The 24,873-nt window shown below is 39.7% G+C and overlaps 2 protein-coding genes across 2 annotated transcripts in view; one reads left to right on the forward strand and one right to left on the reverse strand.

Moving 5' to 3' along the window:
• Positions 1 to 19,088, forward strand: part of PIK3C2G (phosphatidylinositol-4-phosphate 3-kinase catalytic subunit type 2 gamma) — a 199,402-nt gene extending 180,314 nt beyond the window's left edge. The window contains exons 32-33 of the mRNA XM_064654387.1: positions 11,726 to 11,851; positions 18,663 to 19,088. Of these exons, the coding sequence (XP_064510457.1) occupies positions 11,726 to 11,851; positions 18,663 to 18,815 (279 nt within the window). The 3' untranslated portion in view covers positions 18,816 to 19,088. The remainder of the gene's footprint in view (positions 1 to 11,725; positions 11,852 to 18,662) is intronic.
• A 3,331-nt stretch (positions 19,089 to 22,419) lies between these two features.
• Positions 22,420 to 24,873, reverse strand: part of PLCZ1 (phospholipase C zeta 1) — a 47,148-nt gene continuing 44,694 nt past the window's right edge. The window contains exon 13 of the mRNA XM_064654390.1: positions 22,420 to 22,593. Coding sequence (XP_064510460.1) covers positions 22,511 to 22,593 — 83 coding nt within the window. The 3' untranslated portion in view covers positions 22,420 to 22,510. The remainder of the gene's footprint in view (positions 22,594 to 24,873) is intronic.

Consider the following 24,873-nt stretch of genomic DNA (forward strand, 5'->3'; position numbering starts at 1 on the left):
TGCTGCTGGGCTTGCTCACTGCTCAGAGACAGCAGAGGCAACAGAAATGGCCATTTTGGAAGTTCAGAAAAGCTTGGCTAGCATATTTCCTTTCCAGCTTCACAGAGAAGCAGAAGAGAACAGTGGTTCTCTTCAGCGTTGGCTCAGGAGGAAGTGTGCTTTCTCAGCTGATTTCATTGCCATGACTTCAGGCATCCCCTGTTTTCCCAGATAAGGAGCTAAACTTTCAATCCTCACTGCTAAACATTTTTGCCCATTACTTCTTGTGGACAGAATAAGTCCTCAGGGGTAGAGGGGAGGAGAAACAAAGCCAACTTATCCTCAGCCTCATGCCAATAAATGTAAGATGTTACTAAAATTCAGGAAAGCATGCGTGGGTGATGAATTCAGAACCAATTTTACAGGGGGAAAATTTGCTGGAAGAAAAATAAACTCCTACAGTTCTCTGCAAAACTACTTCCAGCTTTCCTTTTATAAAAGCTCTGAAGCTGTCACGTACCACTCTTGGTGATTAATGATTCTGGGATAGCTGATATGTGGGTGACAAATTAGTAATCAGCTTTAGGATTACACAGACATCCAGCCTCTTTTCCATTTCGTGTCCTACGCCATCCGAGTACAAATTGCTTCCAAAAATGTTTGTGAGATGTGATGGCTTGAATGTGTTGTGAAGAAAGGTGAGAGCCAAGGTTTCCCAAACCCAAAGGAATGAAATCTAAGCCTGCAGGTACAGGGCTGTAGGGAAAATCCCACATACAGTACGGGTAGATGCTCCTCTGCCTTTGCTAGGTTTTGTCTCAAGCTTGATTGGGTAAGGGTTGGGATTTTTGTTCAGTCTTAGTTGGTTCCCATGGTTCCTCTCATGGGCTCACTAACTTTTACACTTCATGACTATCACTATATAGGTTTAAATGGAAAATATATACTACCTGCCAACAATGCAATGCCTTCCAGCTAAATAAAAAGCCACATTATCCTTTCAGAATATTATGAAAGCATACTGCTTTCCTTGCTGCAGTCCATGGAACAATCAACAGGGATTGGAATGAAGTTGCATAGGGAGGCAAACCTGGTCATCCTGGGATAGAAACAAGAGAAAAAAAAATGTCTTTGAGCTGAACAAAAGTTATCCAAAGAGCATCAGTGACTGAATGAAACCAGCAGCCTGGCTGATGGATGGAGGTAACGCATTCAGATGAAGTTCTCCCTAGACTGGCACAGGAAAACAAAATAAAAAGCCACAGGGAGAAAGCTGTTGTACTTAGTCTAGCTTATAAAGAATTTGGATTTAATTTTATATTCATAGGAAATGCTTTTACTTTTAAAATGAAAGGAAATTAGCTTAGATAGACTGTGTTCTCTTTTGGACTAAAATTAGCTGAACACCTCTAAACAAAGAGTGCAACTACTCAACAGTAGTTTAAATTGGAAAGAGATGAGGTCTGTTCTTGTGGCACAGGGATTACTGTTGGATTTGAACATATTTGTTATGAAAGGTGTTTGACAAATATGTTGTACAGAAAGTTGTGTTATTATTTCTTGTTAAACCCTTTAATCTGTCACACTCACAGTACTGCCTCAGCTCTAAATTCTAACTGCTCATTTTAAAATAAGTAATTCTTTACATAGTTGATATGTGTTGAATAAGATTTAAAAAAAAGCAAAAACAAACAGTGAGCTCTGTTTAATAGTATGAGTGATCTGGGAGATGAAAGTGAAAATAAATTAAATTTGCCACTGGTTGCAAACGAAGAAGACATTAAAAATAATAGTGGAGACAGAGCAAGATCAAGAGAATAAAAGTAATTTCCAGAACCCTACAACGAGCTTGGACAAATGAAAAGTATTTCCTCAGGGAGGTAGAGATCTATATCCCAGAGTAATGTGAAGATAAAACAAGCAAATGGTGAGACATGAGGTTGCTATGAGATGCCAATGAGAAAGGCCAGATCCTGGTGTCATGGTGCAGAAAGAAAGCAGTTCATCTTTATAAGGCTTTGATAGTAACATATTTCTCTCAGGATGGTTTTTTTAACTAGAATACAAGTTCAAAGAACAGTTCTCAGTAGGGTTACTTAGGAGTGATTGATTCTTCAGGAGTGATTTATTGTTGCTGAAACTTAACTTAGTTAAGAACAGCCTAACAAGGACAGGAGTCAATTGTGCAAATATTTAAGGGAGAAGGCGGCAAGGTTCAGGAGGAATTATTTAGCACACTGAGCAAAAATGTAAGTAGAGGTAATGAGAGCTAATTAAGGAGCAGAAATTGCATGCCTCATGTAGTGAAATGCTTTCTTACAAAGGGAGATGGCAAGCTCTAGAATAATCGAAAGAAAAGTGGAGGGACCTCGGTACAGTCTGAGAAATTAAAAATTGTTTGGATCAGGCACATGCAGACTTTTGTAACTAATCAAGAAATTGAGAAGAAAAATAGTGCAGGATGAAGACACAGATAACAGTCTCACTGTTTGTGCATTTTTATATTTACTTACTACCTGGGCCTAGACAAGGAGAGAAAAAAATATGTATGTGAAAAAAAGAAACAGAACAACAGCATTTGCTTGTGTTTCTTTTTTCAAAAGCTAATTTTCTTTCATTCCCTCTAACAGGCAGCAATGCTCTTTAATCCTGAGTGTTTTCAAAAGCAAAGTGAAATGGGAATTTGTCTTAAGTACTTTTTCTCCTCTGTACTTTATTCAAAAGAGAAGAAATTCAGAGATCTATGTTTCTAAGGGTCAAACTACATCAGTCTTATCTCAGCCAGTGTCATAGACTCTGAGACTAAATAGTAATCTGAAAATTAAGTGTTCCAAGCACAACAATAATACAGGGTTGAAAGCAATGGAATTTAGTTTCTTGTTGGTTTGGTGGTAATTCTGAAATAAAACCTTCAGAGGCTTGTTCATGAAATCTGCTCTCTGCGTTATACACCCTGCACCAACACTGCTTATCCACAGAATAATAATATTTTAAAGCATGACTGAACCCTTATTTCTTTCATCTATGCAAAAAAAAAAAATGGAGTTAAATGACTTAATGATAGTAATACAGCTTGTGGTTCAAGAATCTAGAACATGTCACCTCTTTCTCTTATAGAAAGAAAGTGTTCTATGTGATTCTTACTCAAATCTTTTACTGGGAGTTGTGCATTCACACTTTGGTTATACAATCACATGATTTATATTATTTTTGCAGCCTTGGTAACTTTTTTTATGCCCACGTAGTGCAATGTGAAGCACCCAGTAATCCAGTCCTGAGCATTGGTGTAGGGTCAGAGGTTTGTCAGAATTCAGAGCTAGAATTAAGCTCTGAGTGGGCTGGGCAGGAACACAAGTCATCCTGTGATATCTTTTTCTGTGTTGTTTGTTCAGAAAAGTAATAAACACACACAAAAGTTTTGTCATTACTTGCTGGAGCTGAATTCCAGCCCTCCTTGCCTGCTACTGTCAATGGTCTGTAAAAGACAAGAGCCAGTCATGGTCCTGTGGTTGTACAGACTCTTCCCCATTTCATTTGGGATTGTGTCTGTCCTGATACACGACTCCTTCTGGAACATCAAGGCAATAGATTATTCCTTTTAAACAGGGCATCAGAGATACATCTCAGTGCATTTCTCCACCTTTCTGATTTCAGAGCTCTGTAGAAATAAAGGCTTGGGAGAGACACCCTTATGACCTTCTGGGTATCACGGGCCAGCTTTCATCTTATTTGCTTCATTTGAGCAGGTTTACATGGGCTTTCCTCTCAAATGTCTGAAGCAGATCAGAAACATTTTACATAGTTGTTAGAAAGCCCTGAGTCTTTTGGGATCCAGGCTATTTCCCAGAACTGTCTTTCTCCTTAAAAAACAAACAGATGAACAAACCTGGGTTTGTTAAATATTTAACAAATAGTTCTTCTTCACTTTGAAAATCCCGATGTCTGTGTTCCTTGGAGTAATTGGAGTGGGAATCAGTTTGCAACTAAGATACTTATGTACATGGTGTGCTGGAATCACATTTCCATCACATTGTGGTGGATCAGTTGCCTCATCATGGTTATTTTGAATACCATGAATTATTTTGCTTGACCTCCAGTGACCACTCCAGAATGGTCCATTTTCCCATAAAGCCTGTATCATATTTCCAGCTGCATACACACCTTTTGTCATCTGTGGTGACATGAGGCAGCAGCATTTTAGAAGCTGGATCCTTGTCTAGATGACTAAGCTCTCATTTGATCAGTGGAGACCTAAACTCCATTTTCCTGAGTCTACAGGAGATGACTGAACATGTCCCATCTGGCCTCCAGCTGCCACTGCAGAAGAGGAGGGCCTGTGTCATATCTGACAGTTTAAGCAGATACCTCAAGCATCTTTTGTGTCTCAAATTGGGCCAGGCACCAACATGTGGGCAATTTAACCAAGCCAAGCCAGGAGATGCCCACAATACAACAGGTTGAATCTCTTTCTGGCCTCCCTCCTCAACAACATGACAAGAGATCAGCTGAGACTTCACAGGGCGCTTATATACCCACCTCATATACACACCAGGACAGGTCAGCACTGGGATATTCTGCCCAGGACTGGTGTGCTCATTGCAGTGTGTTAGCTGAGGTGCTTACTTTCCCTCTCAGTGACCTTGGAGAGTGTTGGTTGTTGGGTTACTCTTTAGAGATTTTGTGGCTCAGGACAGCTCTAGACCCTGTTTTTGTTGGCACAGTTCTCCCTGCCAGGAGTGAGGTGTAAAGCCAGGCTGCCCAAGTCCTGGCTATTCTACTGCAGGTGGGCTGATGAAGCTGCTGAAGATACTGGATATAAGCTGTATTTGGATATTCAAATCAATAACATGGATGGAGCATCTCTGCATTTTTATCATAGTAAATGACAAAGCCATCTGGAGTTTCCTTCCACTGACACTGCCAGATTTCTGAAAGGTAGAAAATGCCTGCTCAAAAAATGCTTTCCAGAGCTTTCCTGACAGCAAAATATATGTTGTTCTAAAACCAACTTATCTTTTTGTTTCCCTGCATTAAATTGAGATAAAGCTAATTTCTTTTTTGGTTGCCTGACCTCCATGTCAGTGACCTCTGTCACAGTGTGTCTTCTCTCTTTATTACCTACCCAGATGCATGCATAAAAAAGGAAAGAACTTAGGAAAAGGAATGAGGCATCTCACAGAGAAGATGGAAAAAAAATTTGTATCAGAGAATGTAATACAATAATTCCTATCTTGCAGAGAAGCAGTAAAGTATTTTTTAATTTTAGGTGCAAAAAGCAGTTGTTTGGGGAAAAAAAATACCTTACTTGTGCAATCACTTTTGGCCAGTTCCTTTTGTGATTTGTCTTGCCAATAGCAGAGAGTGCAGGGTGCACCACAGTGATATAGTGGATTGTCTTCTATTGTAATTATTATGTGATTACTGCAAATGTGATTTTATTTTTAATTTTCTTTGAAGCAGTTTGAAGATATTTTGTGAGAGGAAAATTAAAAACCTGGTAGCAGAGTGGAATAGAGATGTTCAGTGCTTTGGGATGTGCAGAGCCCAGAGGAGAAACAAGGAAGGATCTTTGGTCCCGCGTTAGGATTGATGAAGTAGCAACACAACCACCTGTTCACACAGCAATCCTGTTTGTCCTGAAGGTTTATATATCTTATTAATCTGTTTTTGAAGGCACCTCTTGCTTTGTAATATACCAGTTTCTCAGCTCTTTAAGTTTAGAAGTAGCCCAGAGGATGTTCTCTTTTCCTGAGACAGAGGCTGTATTTGCTAATTAGGCTGCAGCTTTGAAAGACAGGATTTAGCCTTTCTCTGCGAAGTTACAAAGGGACTCGGAGAAAGTGAAAGACAATGTAGCAGCAGTGATGGCTTTTCCACATTTCTTACTAATTTTAATTTAAGTCTAGAGGCAGCTAGTAATTTATAAAGGTTACTGCAGAGCAAGGCTGATTTCTTCTGTGGATTTTTTTCTAATCCTCCTTTATTGGATGATAATCAAATCCACCTAATGTCTACACTTCATATATAGACATTTTGCTTTGTAGCTGTGAAGGTTTTTTCTAACCATTTGTTATAGTGATATGGTTTTTAAAGGGGTAAAGATATCTTGATATTAAATATTAAGGAATATTTTGTAGTCCTTCACTATGTAAATAATCTCATGGCGGTGTATGTAAGAACACAAGATGAAGGTAAAGGATAGGAAAACTAAGAAAACTACTGGACAAAGTGAATTATTTTTATTTGGGGGCAGCAGCCAAAATGGGAGCCTTTCTAAAGGCTGGATATCTTTTTTTTTCACTGAAGAACAGGAAGAAAGCAACTGAGATTTGAAAATGTCCAGGAAATTAATTTTTTAGGGAAGAGGGGAAGTTATTTATAAAGGAGAAAAGATGTCATTAGTTAATACAAGTTACCTTTGATCATTATTTTTTATTGTCAAGATGGTTGAAACTGAAAAATGGGAAAAAGAGAACAGCAGCTGGAACTATCAAATGTTCAGGAGCCATCAATCTGTTTCACTCTAGGACAAAAGGTGATCTGCATCTCTGACACTAACAAAAACTGATGGCATGATTTAAATGTTAGGCAAAAGTCACCTGAAAAGAAAATTTTATGTCACTTAGGAAGACGTGAGTTTCAAAAACGTTTCACAATAAATTATCGCTAAAGTACATATGTTAAAAATCATAAAACTTTCTTCAAAATTCACATGGGTATGGCCCAACATTCATACTGGTTGCCAAAACACTAAATAGTTTAATATATGGCAAATTTAGAAGTAGCTAGTAGCTGCCGTAATGGTGAAGGGAGAAAAGTCATTAGGATAATACAATTCTTGTGGAAAAATTAATTGAATTTCATCTATTATTTCCCAGCTACAGCTACTATATTTAAAATTAAATTACACAAAATATAACCTATCAGTGGTGTGGGTTTCTGTAAGTAAATATCAACTTTTTTGTTTTGGAAAATAATATTGAAATGAAAAATGGAACACAGCCATAACAGATACAGGTCTGTATTGAATTAGAGATGTGGAAAGTAGTAAATCCAGACTGTTATTTCCTCTCCCTCACTTCTACTCATTCTTAAGTATTTCTCTCACCTTCTGCCTGACTTTAGAAGAAAAAAATAAAATAAACTGCTTTTTTAAACATATATAAAGGCAGTTGTAACTGAGTTCCTTAAAAACACCTGTCATTATCAAGGTCAGGTAGGTTGGTCATTCTCTGAGAAAATCATTCCATCATCATTTGGTTGCATTTGAAGGAAGCACAGGGAGTCAGCTCCTAAATTCAAATTATTTTATTGGCAGATCAAAATCAGTGGGGTTTTTTTGTGGTTATTTTGTCCACAGGCGTATCAAGGGGACCTATGGCATTTCTGTTAGGAGCTTGGTTTTGTATCTGTCCAGCCTTACAGATTTTTATGGCTGGGATTTATTCGCAAGCATACACAATCAAAGATTTAAGACAGTAATTTAAATTGGGATTAGCTTCTTCTGAAGGAAGTAAAAACCCTTTATTTTGGGGTTAATGAAATGACTACAGAATGAAACATAAATAGAATTCAGTCTAAAACTTTGGGGTTTTTTCTGTTTGCTTGATCACGAGTTCATTAAGCTATAAGGGTTTTGCAGAGTAAAGCGCAGAATGTCATTGCCAAGGTAGCCTTTGATTTTCCTTCTGGACTGGACTATGGACAGAAATCAGTGATTTTTTTTTATTCTTTAATAATAACAAAAAGGGTTTTTGCTGGATTTCAGAATTACTCGTAAGCCTGCTAGAAATCTCACTCTGTGTTTACAATGGGCTCACCAGAACAGATTCTCTTTGGTGCAAAGGTAGAAGTTCCACCTCAAAATGAGGATGAACTTCTTTACTGTGCAGTGACTGAGCACTGGAACAGATTGCCCAGAGAGGGTGTAGAGTCTCCCTCACTGGAGATATTCCAGAACCATCTGGATGCAATCCTGTGCCATGTGCTCTGGGATGACCCTGCCTGAGCAGGAGGTTGGACCAGATGACCCACTGTGGTCCCTTCCAACCTGACCCATTCCATGATCTTGTGATTTTGGTCAGGCATTCTTCATATTTGCCTAAATTTATAAATATGTCAATGCAGTCTCAGTTAGAAGTGAAAGGACAATCCAGGGAGTTTACTCACTGAACATGACAGAAGACATAATCTTTAATAAAAACAATATTTCTGACGTTTTCTCCATTTTTCCTTTATTCTTCATTCTTCTTTAATTCAATGCTCAACTTGTATATGACACCTGGGAAAGAACTAGCTTGCCCAAAACCTTGGGGGTTTTTGCCTGCTATGTCAGTTGTCTTAATAAAACTTCAAATTCCACCTACTTAAGGTTTAAAAAGATATTTCTGCCATGTTAGTCCCACTCTTGTTTTTGCACTATGATTGTCAAACTGCCAAGGTCACTCCTTGTCCCTGCTATAGAGTGTCTAGCAAAGTACAGCTCCTTCCACTGCAAAGTCTTGCCTCAATAAATCTTGTGGTGAAGCAGGCTCTTCACAAAAAAAAAAGTTCAACTGTTGTGCCAATCTAAGGAGAACCAAGCATAAACTTATCATACAAGCTACCTGTATTCTGCTCTTGTAAGGCCATGGCTTGGTTATACCTGCTCTTAATCTGTAGTTTTGAATTGTAAGTGTGTGGTGGGACAGAACCTTTTTAACAGTTGGAGCCCCTAATTAGACGTGTTGTGTCATAGCAGGAGTCAGGGGAGGGCGGCTGAGAAGTGGGAGATGTGATCAGGCTGGAAGAGTGCTCAGCTGAAGCTTTTTTCCTTGTTTGATGCCATAACGGTGCCACTGCAAATGGAGAACTGGGACAGTTGTGGAATTTGGAGTGGCCTCTTTGCCTTTTCTTGGCAAGGGAAGACAAAGTGGGAAAATGTCACCTGTAAAGCAGGGGAGAGGGAGAAAACCAACACCCAACAACCAGAACTAAGATCTCTAGTTGGAGTTCAGGTGGCTGCAGTTCAAATCACCTCTAACGCTCTGGCTGCTGATTGCTACTATTCATGAAAAGCGGCTTTATTTTAGTTCTGAAATATCCCAGGGCAGCTACTCTACCTCGAGTTTTCCCCCTCTGAATCGCTAAAATATTCTCTTTTTTGAATTTTCTCTCTTGACCCTCTCCTCCCACTCGCCTCTTTCAGCATGTATTTAGCTAAATTCAAAGGAAAAGCGAGGAAGCAGTTTTCAGTCCCTGTTTCACGTGGCCAAAGCACTGCTGCAAAGTGCCTTCTTTCAGTTTTGGGAGGAGTCAGCTACGGAGGAGGGTTAGTTGGCTGAAGGGTGGGTGATATGCCAAAGAGCAACTCAAAGGCATAGTGACAGTTTTTACCTGACTTCGTTTCGATTCATCACATCCACTTCTGGATGCCCAGGTCCTGTTAAGCAATCTCATGGCAATCAGCTTGTATTCTTTTCCTGGCAGGTGAATGTCAGGCTGAGCCTGTTTCTGATTCAAACAACGCTGCCATGATCTGTGCCCTTGCTGTCTGGGGGTGTGCAGTGGGGCACAGCACTTGTGCCTACACCCTGTCCTACCTGGGCAACTCAACAGGAGGGGACGGGACAGGTGCAGCCACCTTACCTTTGTAGCCTGTTACCTGCTACCTGGGCTCCTCAACCTGCTGCCCTTGGAGGCTGCTGCTGACCTCAGCTTTCAGAATCAACTCTGGCATGGTCCCTGGTTAGGCAATACACTGCTGGGATGATTAATAAAGCCTGACATTTTATGGGACTCTCCCCGTGCTGTATTTCCGTGCTGGAGATAGTGAAGATCATAGTGCTGGGCCTCAGCAGTTGTGCTGATAAGGTCTTAGTCAAGAATGACCCTTTTTTTTTCCTTTTTATTTAACCAAGTTCCCTTCTTTGTCTGAAACAACCGAGTTGAGCTTCAAGTTACAGTGATATTTACCTATTCACTGAGAAGGGAAGAGCTTGATTACAGTTACGATCCTGCTTGCTTGAACTGGTATTTAAAGCTACATTTCTTTCTCCTTCCTGATTTTTAAGAGATGTTCAATTTACTGTTACTTGTAATCTTCAATTGAAATTTTAGTGCAGTCCTAGATCAACAGAGATGTGCTTTCAAATGGGCAGTGTGAGTTATAAATCCTGCATTAGCAACAAGCTACTCTGCCCTAGGAAAATACCCGTTGCTTTCACTGCCCTTTAATGGCTTTCTTATGTCAGCCATTGAATCCCATCTATCTAAATCCCATGTGTATTTTAAATCAGATGTACTTTGGGGGGGCTTAGCAATAGTAATTATTAATCACTCACGTGGTGCTGACAATATGTAATGATTTGAGTAGTGCATCCTTTGATGCTGTGTAGTGTTAACGATAGCAATAATGAGCTTTGCAGTTGGCCACATCATTTCCCTTGAAGGATCATTTCAGATAACGAAAACCAGAGGTTTGTTGTGCAAGCACTGGTTGCTCACACCCACAAGCAGTGTTTTTCTTCCCAATAGAGAAGTTATTTATTGCTAAGAGACAGTGGTTTCTCCTATCCCAGGGATATGTTGTTGATAATGCCTGTAGAAAGCCCCACATTTCCAGACACATACTGTGAATAATCAAAATCTGAGAAATTACTTTCTTGTGAGCCAGGTGTAAAATTACAATGGGAAATACAAATGCAAGTGGCTGTATAATACTCTGGGTTCATTGGTTACAAATGTTTTAAGATCTCTTCTCCTGTGTTTCTATTTGAATCCTCTCACTGGATTGCCTGTGAGCTGCCAGGTAAACCTGCTGCTTAAAATGCTGATTATATGATTAAAATGACTGATATTTTGATATGCCCGATTTTGTGCTTTCTGACTGTATACTGTGTAACCAACACAAGGGTTTGTGCTTAATTATAAGGGAAGCATTAAGTGACATGTGCTGGCAAAATACCTGCTCCATGGTTTTTCATTAGTATGTTTCTTGTGTGTTCTTTTGAAGCCTCAAGTAATAACAGTGTGTTTTCTGAGTAGTTGTAATGCTCCTTTAGGAATAACCTTACAGCTCCTCAGAAGTTATCAAAAAACTCTCCACCCACCAGCACTGGGTTGTGACTGAGCCTGGTTAATAGATTGGCTGTGATCTCGAGTAGCTACCATAAGATGGAATATCTGGAATATAGTTCAGTAACCTGAACTGGAAAATTAAAGAGAGATTGCAGCTGTGTGATGGGTGAGATTGGAAAGACTGTTATTATAAGAATCCTTATTGCTGCAGGAACTGCTCCTGGACCTTCTATAGTAATATGTTCTGTGAAACACCCTTAGAAACAATCAGTTCTACCCAGCATCAGCACTGATACTTAGGAGTTAACATCAGTAGGAGCTTACTGGCTAAAATCCAGTTTCTCTGGCAATGCATTGCTCTGGAAAGTGGAAGGGCTTGACTTTGTATCAGATTAAGCTGAGTTAAAGTAGATTGAGGCTTAAGGGTTTTTCCATCAGAATGTAAAATATTAAAGATAGGCAATTTTACCTTTCCTTGTATTATTTAATTTCTATTATTGATTCAATTTTAAGCTGAATTCTAATAATTCCTGTTATTTACTGCACTAGCACTCCAATTTAGCCAAGAGAACACTGAGAATCTAACATGTTTCTGTGTCTGCCTAAAATCCAGACTTCATTTGGTACTTTTTATTTGTTTTCTTTGCTAGAACGTGGGCATTCATATTATGACCTTTTTGTTTTTTAGCACCTCCCAGATGGCTCTGCCCCAAGTGCACATGCTGAATTTTATCTTCTGCCAGATCCTTATGAGGCCAGTCGAAGGAAAACAAGAACAGCTCCAAAAAGCTCTGACCCTACTTACAATGAAATTGTGAGTACCATTCACTTTCTTCCACCGTTTCTTATTTCACAGAGTCACAGAATGGGTCAGGTTGGAAGGGACCACAGTGGATCATCTGGTCCCACCTCCCTCCCTCAAACAGGGGCATCCCAGACCACATTGCACAGGATTGTGTCCAGATAGTTCTTGAGTATGTCCAGTGAGGGAGACTCCACAACATCTCTGGGCAACCTGTTCCTGTGCACGGTCACCCACACAGTACAGAAGTTCTTCCTTATGCTCAGGTAGAATTTTCTGTGCATCAGTTTCTGCCCGTTGCCTCTTGTCCTGTTGCTCAGCACCTCAGAGCAGAGCCTGGTCCATCCTCTGGCACCTCCCTTCAGGTACTGACAGCATTGATGAGGTCCCCTCGTGAGCAGCTTGTTGTCCACCACGACCCCCAGGTTCTTCTCTGCAGAGCTGCTTCCCAGCAGGTCAGTCCCCAGTCTGTGCTGGTGCAACTTGTTTGATCTTCTTTGCCCACTCTTGAAATGAAATTATAACAGTACAGCCTTTAGAGCTGCTGCAATGAGGGTGATCAGAAAGAAGGAATGTTTCATAAGCTGAACCACAAGTGGGCAGAACCATGGGCTGTGCATCTTTCTCAGAAGCGGAACAATCTCTTTTATGTCTCTCTCTTCAGGAAAACAGTTGGATTTTTCACACTGCTCTATCTTACCCATAACCACATGTTAGCCAAATGAGACCAAGCATCATTGCACCATAACCTAGTCAGTTTTGAATGCAGCTTTGTACAATAGCATGAAAAGTACTAATTGAATGGATGCTGTTATTCAAATTCACATTTGAAAATTGGTTGTCACTGTCCTAAGTGATAACACAAGAATAAATAGCCAGGTTCTTTTTATGTCAGAATACTAGCAGTTCACAGCTATATATGTGATTATTTCACACACCACTGAAGTGCTCAAGCCTCTGGGGTGAAAGGAAATGTTTTTATGGAGAAACATTTATGACAGAATAGGAAGTGGCATAAACTATGTTCATTTGTAAGGGCAGATGAGATTGAAACAGTAGGTGGGATTGGAGATTGTAATTATTACATATAATAAATCTCCTAAAGATCTCAAAGCAATTTACAAATGCTCTTTCAGCAGGCTATAAAGTAGAACGCATGGAAAATATTACCACTCCACCCTGTTTCATAGATAAGATATGATGAAGCTTAGGTTAGTCAGCAGAGTCTGAGTCCTTATCTCCTAGTTTCCCAGTCCTGGAGTTTTAATATTTCTCTTTTCCCACATCTATGTGATTACAAAACTTACCTACTTACACTGATGACTTCCAGTGCTTCTGTAAGAAGGCTCCCTGAGTAGTAGGGTTGCTCACAGCTGAGACAAATTTCCCTCCCTACGGTACTGCAGTGGAATAACAAGGAACTAGGCTTTATTTTCTTGTTATTTCTTTCTAACTTTGCAATCAAAGAGAGAGTGGAATGAGTCCAGTTAACCCGTCTAAAGAAATTCCTTTACATTTGAAGGATATTTAAAGCAAAGAAATACAATTGGATGTATAATAACATTTGTTGTAAAGTATCCAAGATGGACTACAGATAAGAACCAACCAGCATCACAGGAAGACAAATACTTTCAAATCATTATTAGAGCAATTTGAATACAGGAAAATCCAAAATCCTGTCTGCAGTCAGACAGTAATCACAGGGAGGAGATTTAGTTGTGGTTAAGGAATACTCCACTGCTGTTAAAAGAAATTCCATGAAAACTTTAATATCCTTAATCAAAATTAGAACTTTCTTCACAGATGCTCAATCTTTTTCACCAGGAACTCCTAATCGCAGTGGGGACATATGGTTCCCTTGAACTTGGACATTACAAACCCAATGCCTGTGCTGTTAGCAGCTCTGTTCTCCCATATGTGATGTCATTCTGTATGCATTTTCTGTCCAAGGCTGGTAGACTGAGGCAAAAGCTGCCCCAGGGAAGAAAACCTACTAAAAATATAAGTCAGCTGTCTTTTAAGTTAGTTACTGTCCAAAACACTGTGCACAGAAATGTACTACCCTTTTTTATGAGTTCATAAGATTTTATTAAAGCCAAGTGGCTGGAAGGAAGCTGTATATTAATTTCTTTCTTTGTTCGAGACTGAGAAAAATCTGAAATGTGCTTCTCTCGGGTATTTCTGATTTTAGTTTTTTACTTCTGTTGCTTATGACTGCCTACAGCAAATTATCAACCTTGCAAAAGTGCTTTTTATGTTTGATTTTTACTCATGTGTGTGAGAGTGAAGATGAGAAAATCCAGGAGGACTGACAATAAAATGTTTTGGATCTGCTTTTAACAAGAACTCCTTTTTTTTTCTCTTGTTCCTTTATTTGGATTTTGGAGTTTGTGGCATTCACACTGGTATAACATTGCATTAAAAAATAATGGTTGAGAAAAAGAGTAGGTTCACAGAAAAATGGAATGCAAAGAGAAAATTAATAACATACCTGTTATAGAATACATTTAGGAATAAAAAGGAGTTCTGAGGTTTCAGAGTAGTTTAGTGAAAATGAAGTTAGAAAGAATTGAAAATAAACCTGAATGACTTAATTTTAAACTCTTGCCAAGAGAAGCCACGATGACCAGATCCAGCTGCAGCGGGTCCTTGCTCCTATGTGTAACTTTTGCCCTGAGAAATGCTTCAGGGTTCTTGGTTGTCCTCTCCTGAGTGCCTGCCTGCAAGCACAGACATGGAATGAGCAAAGCTAAAAGGCAAGGCAGAGTGTACATTCCATAACGAGAGGGCACTCTCTCTGTCCTGCCCTTTGGGCACAGCCAGATGTGAGCACACAGACCTGGGCCACACCAGTCTGTTGGAGCTGAGGGGGAGCTGAACTGGAGAAGCCTGAACAGCCCCAGCAAGTCTGATGGAGGGGGAGGAGGGGAACTGCACCAGGAGCCACAGCCACTCCCTCCAGCACCACGCATCAAAGCTAATTTGGATTAATTACCCAAATCTAGGAACTGTGCCATGGCTACCTAAGGAGAAGCAACTGTCCCGCATTTGTGATTAAAATGTCATTAGACTCCTGTAGGTCAACAGTGCTTCGCTTTTTGGAGCCAGGAATACTTGAATTCCAGCCCTAACTGTCCCACTGATTTGCTGCATGGACATGTATTAACTCACCTCCATCTGATCCAGCTGTACAAATGGCAGGCAAATATTCTTCCTGCACAATCATTTCAGGATTTAACTGTTGCAGTACGAAGTTCTGGCAGGTGGCATTTGTTTTACCCACGGAGTAATTCAGCTGTCTCCAGACCTTCCTTCTGTCCCTACATGCTGATGATATATACCTTGCTCCAGCTGAATTTGCAATACCATTTTAGAAACAGTTTACTGGGATCATTTGAAAACCACCCACCGTGCACTGTAAAGGTCTGTCATTGCTCAAGGCTTTTTTTTTTTTAACTCCTTTTGGCCAAAGATTGAAAGTTGTTCATTACCCCAGTTCATGCCTGTTGTGATCCACCATACTGAAGATTTCTTAGCTTTTACAGCTTACATGTATACTTTTTGTTGATTTAAAGCAGCAGCTGGTATCTTTAATATATTGGCAAAGAAACAAGGCAGCTTTCTTCAATAATATTAGCATTGCTGCAGTGTCAGATCATAGATTTACTCTAAATTATATTATCACTTACTGTACTTGCCCTTGCTTTTCCGATTTTTTTCATCATTTCAGTTTTATTTTGGTGGGCAAAGGCAACTGGGGAACAGAGAAGCTGGAATTTTTAAATCATGTACAGTTTGGCAAAATAGGCACAGCAAACACCAAAAAACCAAAAAGCACCAGGTGTGACTTTCATGACAGCTGTTCCAAACCATGATTTCCAAAGGTTTCTAAATGGAAAAGGAAATGCTGCCCCTCCTAAGATCTTTCTAGTAAAAGCCATTTAAAAAGAGTGAACGGGACAGTTTTTCTTTCCCCCACAACCCGTGGCAATAAGTGTTCATCCCCACAGCACCAATTATCCCCTTAAACCAGAGAGCTTGGTGTCCTGCCTGTCAGTGCTTGCTGACAGAGTTCCCTGGTGTCCTGTCTGTTCCATGCTCCCTGTGAAATCCCTCCAAATCGCAGTGCAGACAAAACCCAACAGGCAGACGAAGCCAGCTTGGGTTTGGGTGGAAGAACCAACAGTTTTGTGCCTCCCGGGTCCACCCCCGATCCTCAGAACCACCTTTCTGTTGCCACTCAGCGTGAGGAACATCGCAGGGGATGAGCCTTTACAAACTCTGTCCCTGCCTGAAGGACATCTCCCATGACTGGTTCTTTCCCGTAGGAGTGGAGGTGCAGTGAGGGTTTGGCAGTTCAGCCCACAGAGCTCCAAGCTAGAGGGGACTCAGTCTGATGTTTCCTTTCCTCAGCAGTGCCTCAGGTACAGCCTGCGCTCAGATTGCACGGAAAATCCAAGCAGGTTGCGTGGCAAACACCTTTTAGGCAGTTTCAGTTTCCCATTCTCCAGAAGTGACAGACTGTCACTGCGTTTGCTGCTTAAACTGCGCAGGGAGATTAAAATTTAAAGCGTTCTTCCATTGCAGCTAAAATAGCAAAAACATTTCCAGCCATACAGATTTTAGATTGAATGTACTTCTCTTAACAAAGCTTACCTTTCAGGCCTGAACTAGCTGAGAGCGTTCTTTCGCATTTTTTCAGCCCACATGCAGTTCACTCAGCAGTTTTTGATTAATGCAGAGACTGAAGCATGGGAATCTGTTCTGAGTGCAGCTCATTCTTGTTAGCCTATCGCTCCAGATTGGTAGTTTTTTTCTTAAATTCAAAAAATACACCATTAACATTTCATATTTAACCTCAGTGTGTTCTCACAGTACCAAGGTAATTTAAAAGATACTTTAAAAACAATAGACCTTAGTACTTTTCTAAAGAGACGCCGAACAACTGTCTCATTTATTTCGAGAAGTATTACCAGCACTTCTGGAGTAATGGAAAAATCGAGATTGAGTAAATTCCACTTGCTAAACTGGGTTCAATCTCAGAGGTGTTCCACATCTACAGCTTCTACTGAGTGGATTGACCATTCTGTCATGTTTAATATTTGATGATTCCATAAAAAAATTCTAGCCTTTTTATAATCATAGAATCAGCTGGGTTGGAAAGGACCTCTGAGATCATCAAGTCCAACCCTTGATCCACTACCACCGTGGTTACTAGACCATGGCACTGAGTGCCACATCCAATCTCATCTTAAAAACCTCCAGGGATGGAGAATCCACCACTTCCCTGGCCAGCCCATCCCAATGCCTGATTACCCTCTCTGTAAAGAATTTCTTCCTAATATCCAAATAGGCACATTTGGGTATAGTTAGCATCCAGAATCATTCATGAAATTATTTGCATTAGAATCAGAGAATCATTAAGTTTGAAAAAGACCTTTAAGATCATCAAGTCCAACCTTAGCACTACCACTGTGTTCACCATTAAACCATGCCCTCAAGCGCCACATCCACACTTTTTTGAACACTTCCAAGAATGGTGACTGCACCACTTTCCTGTGCAGTCTGTTCCAATGCTTTACAACCATTGCCATGAATATTTTTTTCCTAATATCCTATCTAAACCATCCCTGGCACAACTTGAGGCCATTTCTTCTTCTTCTTCTTCTTCTTCTGTTACCTGGGAGAAGAGGCCAACCCTCACCTCACCACAACCTACTTCAGTCAGTTGTAGAGTCATAAGACCCCCCTGAGCCTGCTTTTCTCCAGGCCAAACACCTCCAGCTCCCTCAGCTGCTCCTCACAGGACTTGTGCTCCAGACCCTTTCCCAGCTCCGTTGCCCTTCTCTGGACTTGCTCCAGTGCCTCAATGTCTGAATTTTTTTTACTATTGAATTAGTAAAATTTATAGACCATTTTCAAAGGAAAATCCTTATCTCTTTTACGATGTGGGTCTGCTGGAGCTAGGACAGTTACAAAATGTTATGGAAGTCTTGGATAGAAGAAATTTTGGGGTTACTTTGGCTTGATCTTTTTTTTAATTCTGGTATGTAACATAAGATTTAATCTCAAGTACAGTACTGGGAAAACATTCTGAGGCACTGTGCCTTGATGTGACACACCTTTGTAACACATATTAATGCAACAGAAAGTTGCTTTAAGGTGCCAGTAAGGAATACGTAACAAATAAAATATACATAGGTTAAACAAATTGACATCAAAACTGTTTTCCCGTCTTTTTTCTGATTTTTGCAGAAGAGCAATACCATTTATCAAAGCATCTGCTCTAGAAGGATATTGAATAATTAGAAAAATCTACGCTTTTACAGAATTACCTATATTATATTTTCATGCCACTGTCCATAATGAGTGCCCTCCATCTGAATTTCTCCTCCACAAAATCAGACACACTATGATTCCCTGTGGAACTTCATGGAGGTTGTGATATTTTTTTACATTTGAGTTCAAAGCTCTGCTTAAGTTAGAGTTTCAATTTTCAAATGGAAAATTATGTATACTGGGTTTTTTTTTTCTCAAGCGTCACACAACACAGTTTTCAAATTTATTTACAAATGGTAATCAGATTTCACAAGCCTAAGCTGGCAGAATCTCTTTTATATAAACTAGATAAGGTCAAATATATATCTGAGGTAAATTCACTAAGTGATTTTGTCTCATGGTTAATATTTGACAATTCTGGATGGAAATTTAAAGCAATTATCACAAGGTTGTAATCATCATCCTGATTGAAGTAAGTAATTTGCTTTTCAAACAGGTTAACAAATTTGTATTTTTCTTTCTGTTCCATTGTATATTATTTCAGGTTGTGTATGACAACGTCACGGAGCTCAAAGGCCACGTACTGAAGCTTGTTGTGAAAAGCAAAGGAACTTTTGTGGGAGCGGTTAACATTCAACTGAGCAGTGTCCAGTTAAATGAAGAAAAGTGGTATCCACTGGGAAATAGTATAATTTAAATGTTCTCTGAGATAATTCACTTGTTTATCCACTAATTTTTCTTTATCCCATTTCCCACGGTACATTTTGTCTCAGTTGCCCTTGAGAATGTGCAGTCATCTGCTGACCACATTTTTTTAACATTCTAATCATAAGGCTGTTGTCTTAAAATTGCTACCATCTTCCTGCAGCAGATTCCTGACAGTGTGAGTTTAAGAAATCAGATGCTAAGGACTTGTAGCAGCATGTAGGAAATTCTTATGACGGCAATAAAGATTTTTGGTTATTTCATATTCAACTGGACTGTAAAAATACTGAATTCTGTACACATCAAAGTGTGGGGCCTCATTTCTTGCACATTAATTCCACTGGCTGTGTTGAAACAATGCTGATAATGGTGTAATTTATCAGCAACTGCTGTGACCCCACTGCACATGATGATTTCACCAGAAAACCATGGGATGGTTCCCCGGGTGCCAACACATTTCAGATGTCCAACAAATTTCACATTAAATCTTATGCAATCAATAATTTATTTAAAAAAAAAAAATCTTAAAAGCTTTTGCTATAATGTAACATCCAATCCAGGGTATTAATTTGTCAGTAAGGATATGTAGTTTCTTTTATTCTGACATTCAAGGAGCAGATATAACTGGTGGTTTGTTATCACCAGAAAGGAGAAGGGAGCAGCTAATGCTCATGAATAAATAGAACATATTGAATGTGAGCTTTCAGTGGGGTATTTATTTGAGATCAAGATATCACAAATGCTTGTTCACCAGTCTTACCACATATGCTTACCTCTTATGCTGCATAAGGCATTCAAGTCAATACATGCATTGAATTGACCTTGGGGCTATAAAATATATCTTTACATATCAAATAATGAACATGAGTGGTTCCTTTGAGTTCACTGAGGCTAATTATGGGCTCTGTTGTTCAAGGCATTTTTACATAAATTGAGGAAGCACTTAAGCACATCTTTAAACATTTGGCATATGAGCAGCCATAATAAACTGTCCATTATTGCCAGACTCTTACACACACTCAGCTGACCATGTATAGAGACCTTTCCAGGACCAAGGGCACACTTTTAAGGCACAGGAGAAATGTTGATTTGTGATCTGCTCTGCCAAAAATTTTAAGTTACAATATAGTGGATAGGTCTGACATTTGTTCTACCAGGTGGAAAAGTGGTCAACATAGGGATAATAATGCCAGAAGTGAAGATAATTGCCTTCTTTTCCCAAAGGACACTCAGAAATGGATCTTCGGAAGGTAAAGTTGTATAAAGCTCCTGAAGTGGGACCAGTTATTTAGGAAACAAAATAGGCTGGAGTTTTTCTCTGCATCAAACCAATTGACTCTGTCACTTGGCCAGTTTTTATCTTAGAATATTCTCCCCAGGCAATCTGCTGTATTAAGCTCCTCCTCAGTAAGAGGAGGTGGGGGGAACTCTGCTTGAATATTAATAGTGAGAGTATATGCAGAGCTGTAAGAAGCTATAAAATATTTACCATATAAAAAGGATATTGGCTGGCACACAGATACCACTACAAAGATCAGTGTGCCTAGCATTTTAGATTATAGGCTCACCTGGGTGAGAAATCAAGTGCCTTGTCATTCAAGCACAGAAAACACACTGAGGCCAGCTTACAACGTTACCAAATTACCTGACCTTACAGTTCAATATTGATTTTAGATTCTTCTTAGTCTACTGTCTTAGTTTCCTTATTATAACTATAATGCAGTTTTCTAATAGTGTTATTTCCTGTGACATTTTCTAATGGTTGTTTACCACATACCCTGATTTTCCATCTTAGAGCAATATTAAATAAAATAGCATTAAAATAGCAATAAATAAAAAGAGCATTACAATATAGTATCACAACTGTCTGCAAACATAAGCAATATTTTGTTTGGCAATAAAGAAAGCTGTAAACATAATATCCTTTTTTAAAAAAAAATCATGTTTGAATAAAAAATCTGCCATTAATCGGGTAGCTACAGTCCAGTGGAAGGTCAACAATACTTTAGTTCTGTAAGGAGGATGGGAAGATTTTGTCTTATGGGCAAGATCTACACTGATAGCTGTCAGGTGAGAAGTAGATCTTAAATGACACAGTTAATCCTTGCTTTTTCTAAAATTCTTCTAGTTCACCTCAAAACACTATGCTTCCTATTTCCTGAGTTCACAGTAAGATATATCCTGAGCTCCCTGCTTCTATGAGGAACGTGGCCCTTAACAAATTAGTCCATGAATTTTGTTGTCTTTCTTTAGCAGCAGAAGGTTCAAGACTTAGCTAAGAAAAGGTACCAATATTAGCATGTGATTTTTTTATTATTTTAAGAGCTACTTTTTTTCTCGAAACTATTTTTTCAGGTAACAAAATTACAGTGAACATTAAGGAGGAATAATAATAAATAAAGGAATAAAGGGTACATTGTATGTGTAGTTTTTCCAGTTCTCTTAGAAAGATACAATGGAAAGAAATTTTTTTCAATATAATTGAAAATGTCAATGTAACATGTTCATACCATAAAAATTAGCCTTATCTGTCAGAGGCTATATATTAGAGTATTATTCTCAGTAATTAATCATAAATTAGAAGTTAGCTGAAAATGACATTATTCACTGAATTTTAAAAATATACAAAAAATTTCAGTACTTATGAATTGTTTCTAAAGAATCATAGAGTTATAGAGTCATAGAATGGTTTGGGTTGGAAGGAACCCAAACAGTTCCCAGCTCCCTGCCATGGGCAGGGACACCTTTCACTAGACCAGGTTGCTCAGAGCCGCATTTATCCTGATCTTGAACACTTCCAGGGATGGGGAGTCCACAGTTTCTCTGGAAACCTGTTCCACTGCTCACTACCCTCTCAGTAAAGGATTTCTACCTAATATCTAATCTAACCCTGCCTTGTTTTAGTTTAAAGCCATCGGCACCCCTTTTCCTGTTGCAACAGCCCTAACTCTCTCAGCCTGTCTAGAGAGCAGAGGTGCTTCATCCCTCTGATCATCTTTATGGCCTCCTATGGACTCTTTCCAACAGGTGCTCCATTTTTCTTGTGTTGGGGTCCCAGAGCTGGATGCAGGTGGGGTCTCACCCGAGCAGAGCAGACAGGGAAAATCTCCTCCCTCGACCTGCTGGTGGCTGTGCTTTGGATACAGCCAGGATGCTGTTGGCCTTCTGGGATGCCAGGTCATGTTGATATTCTTGTCAACCAACATCCCCAAGAACATCCCCAAGTCTCTCTGAGACTGACCAGCCTGTAGTTCCCTGGGTCTTCCTTATTTCCCTTTTTAAAAATGTGGCTTATGTTTCCCCTTTTCCAGTCAGTGGGAACTTCACTGGACTGCCATGACTTCTCAAATACGATGGATAGCAGCTTAGCCACTTCCTCAGCCAGTTCCCTCAGGACCTGTGGATGTACCCTGTCAGGTCCCATGGACTTGTGCACCTTCAGATCCCTTAAATGTCCTTGAACATTCTTCTCCTACAGCAGACAGTTCAATAATAGCGGCAGGGCCAACGTCAGCAGCTGTTACTGACCCAGGTACCACTTACACAAGAAGTCCCATTATCTTCATAAAATCATTGAGAACGTGCCACTCTGGAAATCAGACCACTGGGTTGTTGCAAACCCAGTAATGCCACTTTATTGAAGCGGGGTGCCATGCCCCAGAACAATTCCTGTTGCAGAAAACACCATTAATAGTACCAGATGTGGGCAAACAGCGACGCAGATTCGATCTTGATGCCCTCTCTGGTCAGCAGCGGAATGTTACGGTAACCTGGAAATGCAATCACACTTTATCAGTGTGCTAACCACAAGCACAAATGTTACCATGGAGTGCTTTTATGATATACAATGCAAATAAGGCATAATTTATGATTCTCTCAATTAACTCTTTAAAATAAACCGAAATGATACAGAACCCAAGTACCATTTCTGTTGTTTTTTTCTCCTCTACATATGCAGTGTTTCAATTCTGGCATTTTTGGTCACAGAGCGAAAAACTCCAGTGTTTTTCACGATGTGGTATTTTTTCAAACTGAAGACTTTTAGCCCAGTGATATTTAAACATGGGGAAAGCATATATTTTAACATTCAAAGTTATTACGTGCTGTATCATTGTTCTGATAGCAAATTAAATAACCTGTGAATCAGAGTGCCTCAGAGAAGAACAGTATTGCAGCAGCAATGCACTGTCCAGCTGAGGCAGAAAAAAAAGTGTAGTGAGCTCTACCATGACATCTACCATGACATCTTAAATCTGTTAAGGTTCTTCTTTTGCATATGAGTAATTCCTGTTATCAGAGATAAGGCATGCCTCAGAAACTGTGGTCATCTGGTTGTTGAAGCATTTGGAGAAGCTGTACTTATCAATTTAAAACAATTAACTTACCTGCTTGAAAAACAAAACAATCTCGTCTCCAAAACCCCAACCTGTATTGCTTTATATGACTAAATGTCTGTTATTTCATAACGATAAACAATGTTACTTTTGATTAAAAAACTGTCCTGTGTTTTATCTATTTATATTTAACTGCAGTTATTTAAGTAAGTCTCTGTTTTGAATAAATATTTCCTGGGCTGCGGTTTTCCAACCTAAATGATTCTGTGATTCTGTATAAAAGAATCAATTTACTCATGTAAATGAGGGTCCCAAAGACATCCAGACATACCTAAAGAAGGATTTTGAAAAGACCTCTAAAATCAAGTCCAACATTTGACCAATGACCACCTTGTCAATCAGGCCGAAGTGCCATGTCCAGTCTGTTCTTAAACACCTCCAGGGATGGTGACTCCCCCACCTCCCTGGGCAGCCCATTCCAATGCTTGACCACCCTTTCAGTGAAGAAATTCTCCGTGATGTCCAGCCTGAACCTCCCCTGGTGCAGACTGAGGCCATGTCCTCTCGTCCTGTCATACTACATGAAAGTTCCCCTGGTATCTAAGGTTCAGCTTCTGGGCAGCAGACATTAAAGTTGCTTCCAGGTAATTTACATTTGAAATCAGTTTTTAGGGCATGCACACAGTATGTGGAAGACTCAGTGTATTTCCTATCCAAAGATACACTTCAGGGACTAAGACTAATTTCTGAAGATGCTGTTCTAGCCCCTACCTACAAAATATTCCACAAAGTTTCCTGAGAGAAGTAAAGCTTCCTTTTTTTCTATTCAAATTGCTCCAATTTGCATTAAATAATTAACTGTTCCTGGATCCCATGATAATAACAGTAATAACTGAATTGCTGTCCTGTATTAGTATTCTCCACTCACTGGAACCAGGACTGTAACACAGGACTCCCCACTCTTGCCTTTAACCACCAAGGTAGAGAATTATTTTCAGTTTGAGCCCCTCTAACAACATAATCACTGCATGAAAAACCAAAGTCTGCTTCAGCTGGGCTGCAAGCATTCCTCCCCAATGTAGTCTGCTGAGTTGGGAGGCTGCTTGTGGGGAAAGGATACAGATTTGAATCCTTTCAAAAGAAAATGTGGGGGAGGGTGGCAAAGGCACATCTTTGTCCCACTGCCCGTCAAAGGGAAAAGATGTAAGCACTGCTCAGCTTTTGGAAGCAACTTGCCCTCGGGGAAACCTCAGGGATATGAATACTAAGGAAAGAGGGACAGTCCTGTAGTACAGATTAAAGCTGAATTCTGAAGAGTAAGACTTAAATCTTAGCTCACTCTTCAGCATTTTAGGCAGTTCTTCCCTAGGAAATGTAGACTGTTGTGACTCCCTCTGTAAGAACATTATTTTCCCATTTTACTGTCTAAAGAGCTTGGGTACCTAAAGCAAAACCATTGTTCCACACCTGGTTTTAGAGGTCTCAGCGTTAAGCATTGCACTAAATTCTGAAATTATTTAACACTTCACCTCTTAGAAGCATTTTATTTATGCCTCTGGGCAATCCTGATGGCAAATTACATTTTCTTTACATTGTGTTAAGTGGTGATTGGGACAATTTGTTTGGCACCATTTGTAGTTTTTGTACCTACACTGGTTTCCTGGCATTTTGTATTATTCCACTCAAAATACTTCCTACAGAATCTGCAAGCTCTTA

This window comes from Pseudopipra pipra, chromosome 5 (genome assembly GCF_036250125.1).
Source record: "Pseudopipra pipra isolate bDixPip1 chromosome 5, bDixPip1.hap1, whole genome shotgun sequence".
Lineage (NCBI taxonomy): Eukaryota > Metazoa > Chordata > Aves > Passeriformes > Pipridae > Pseudopipra > Pseudopipra pipra.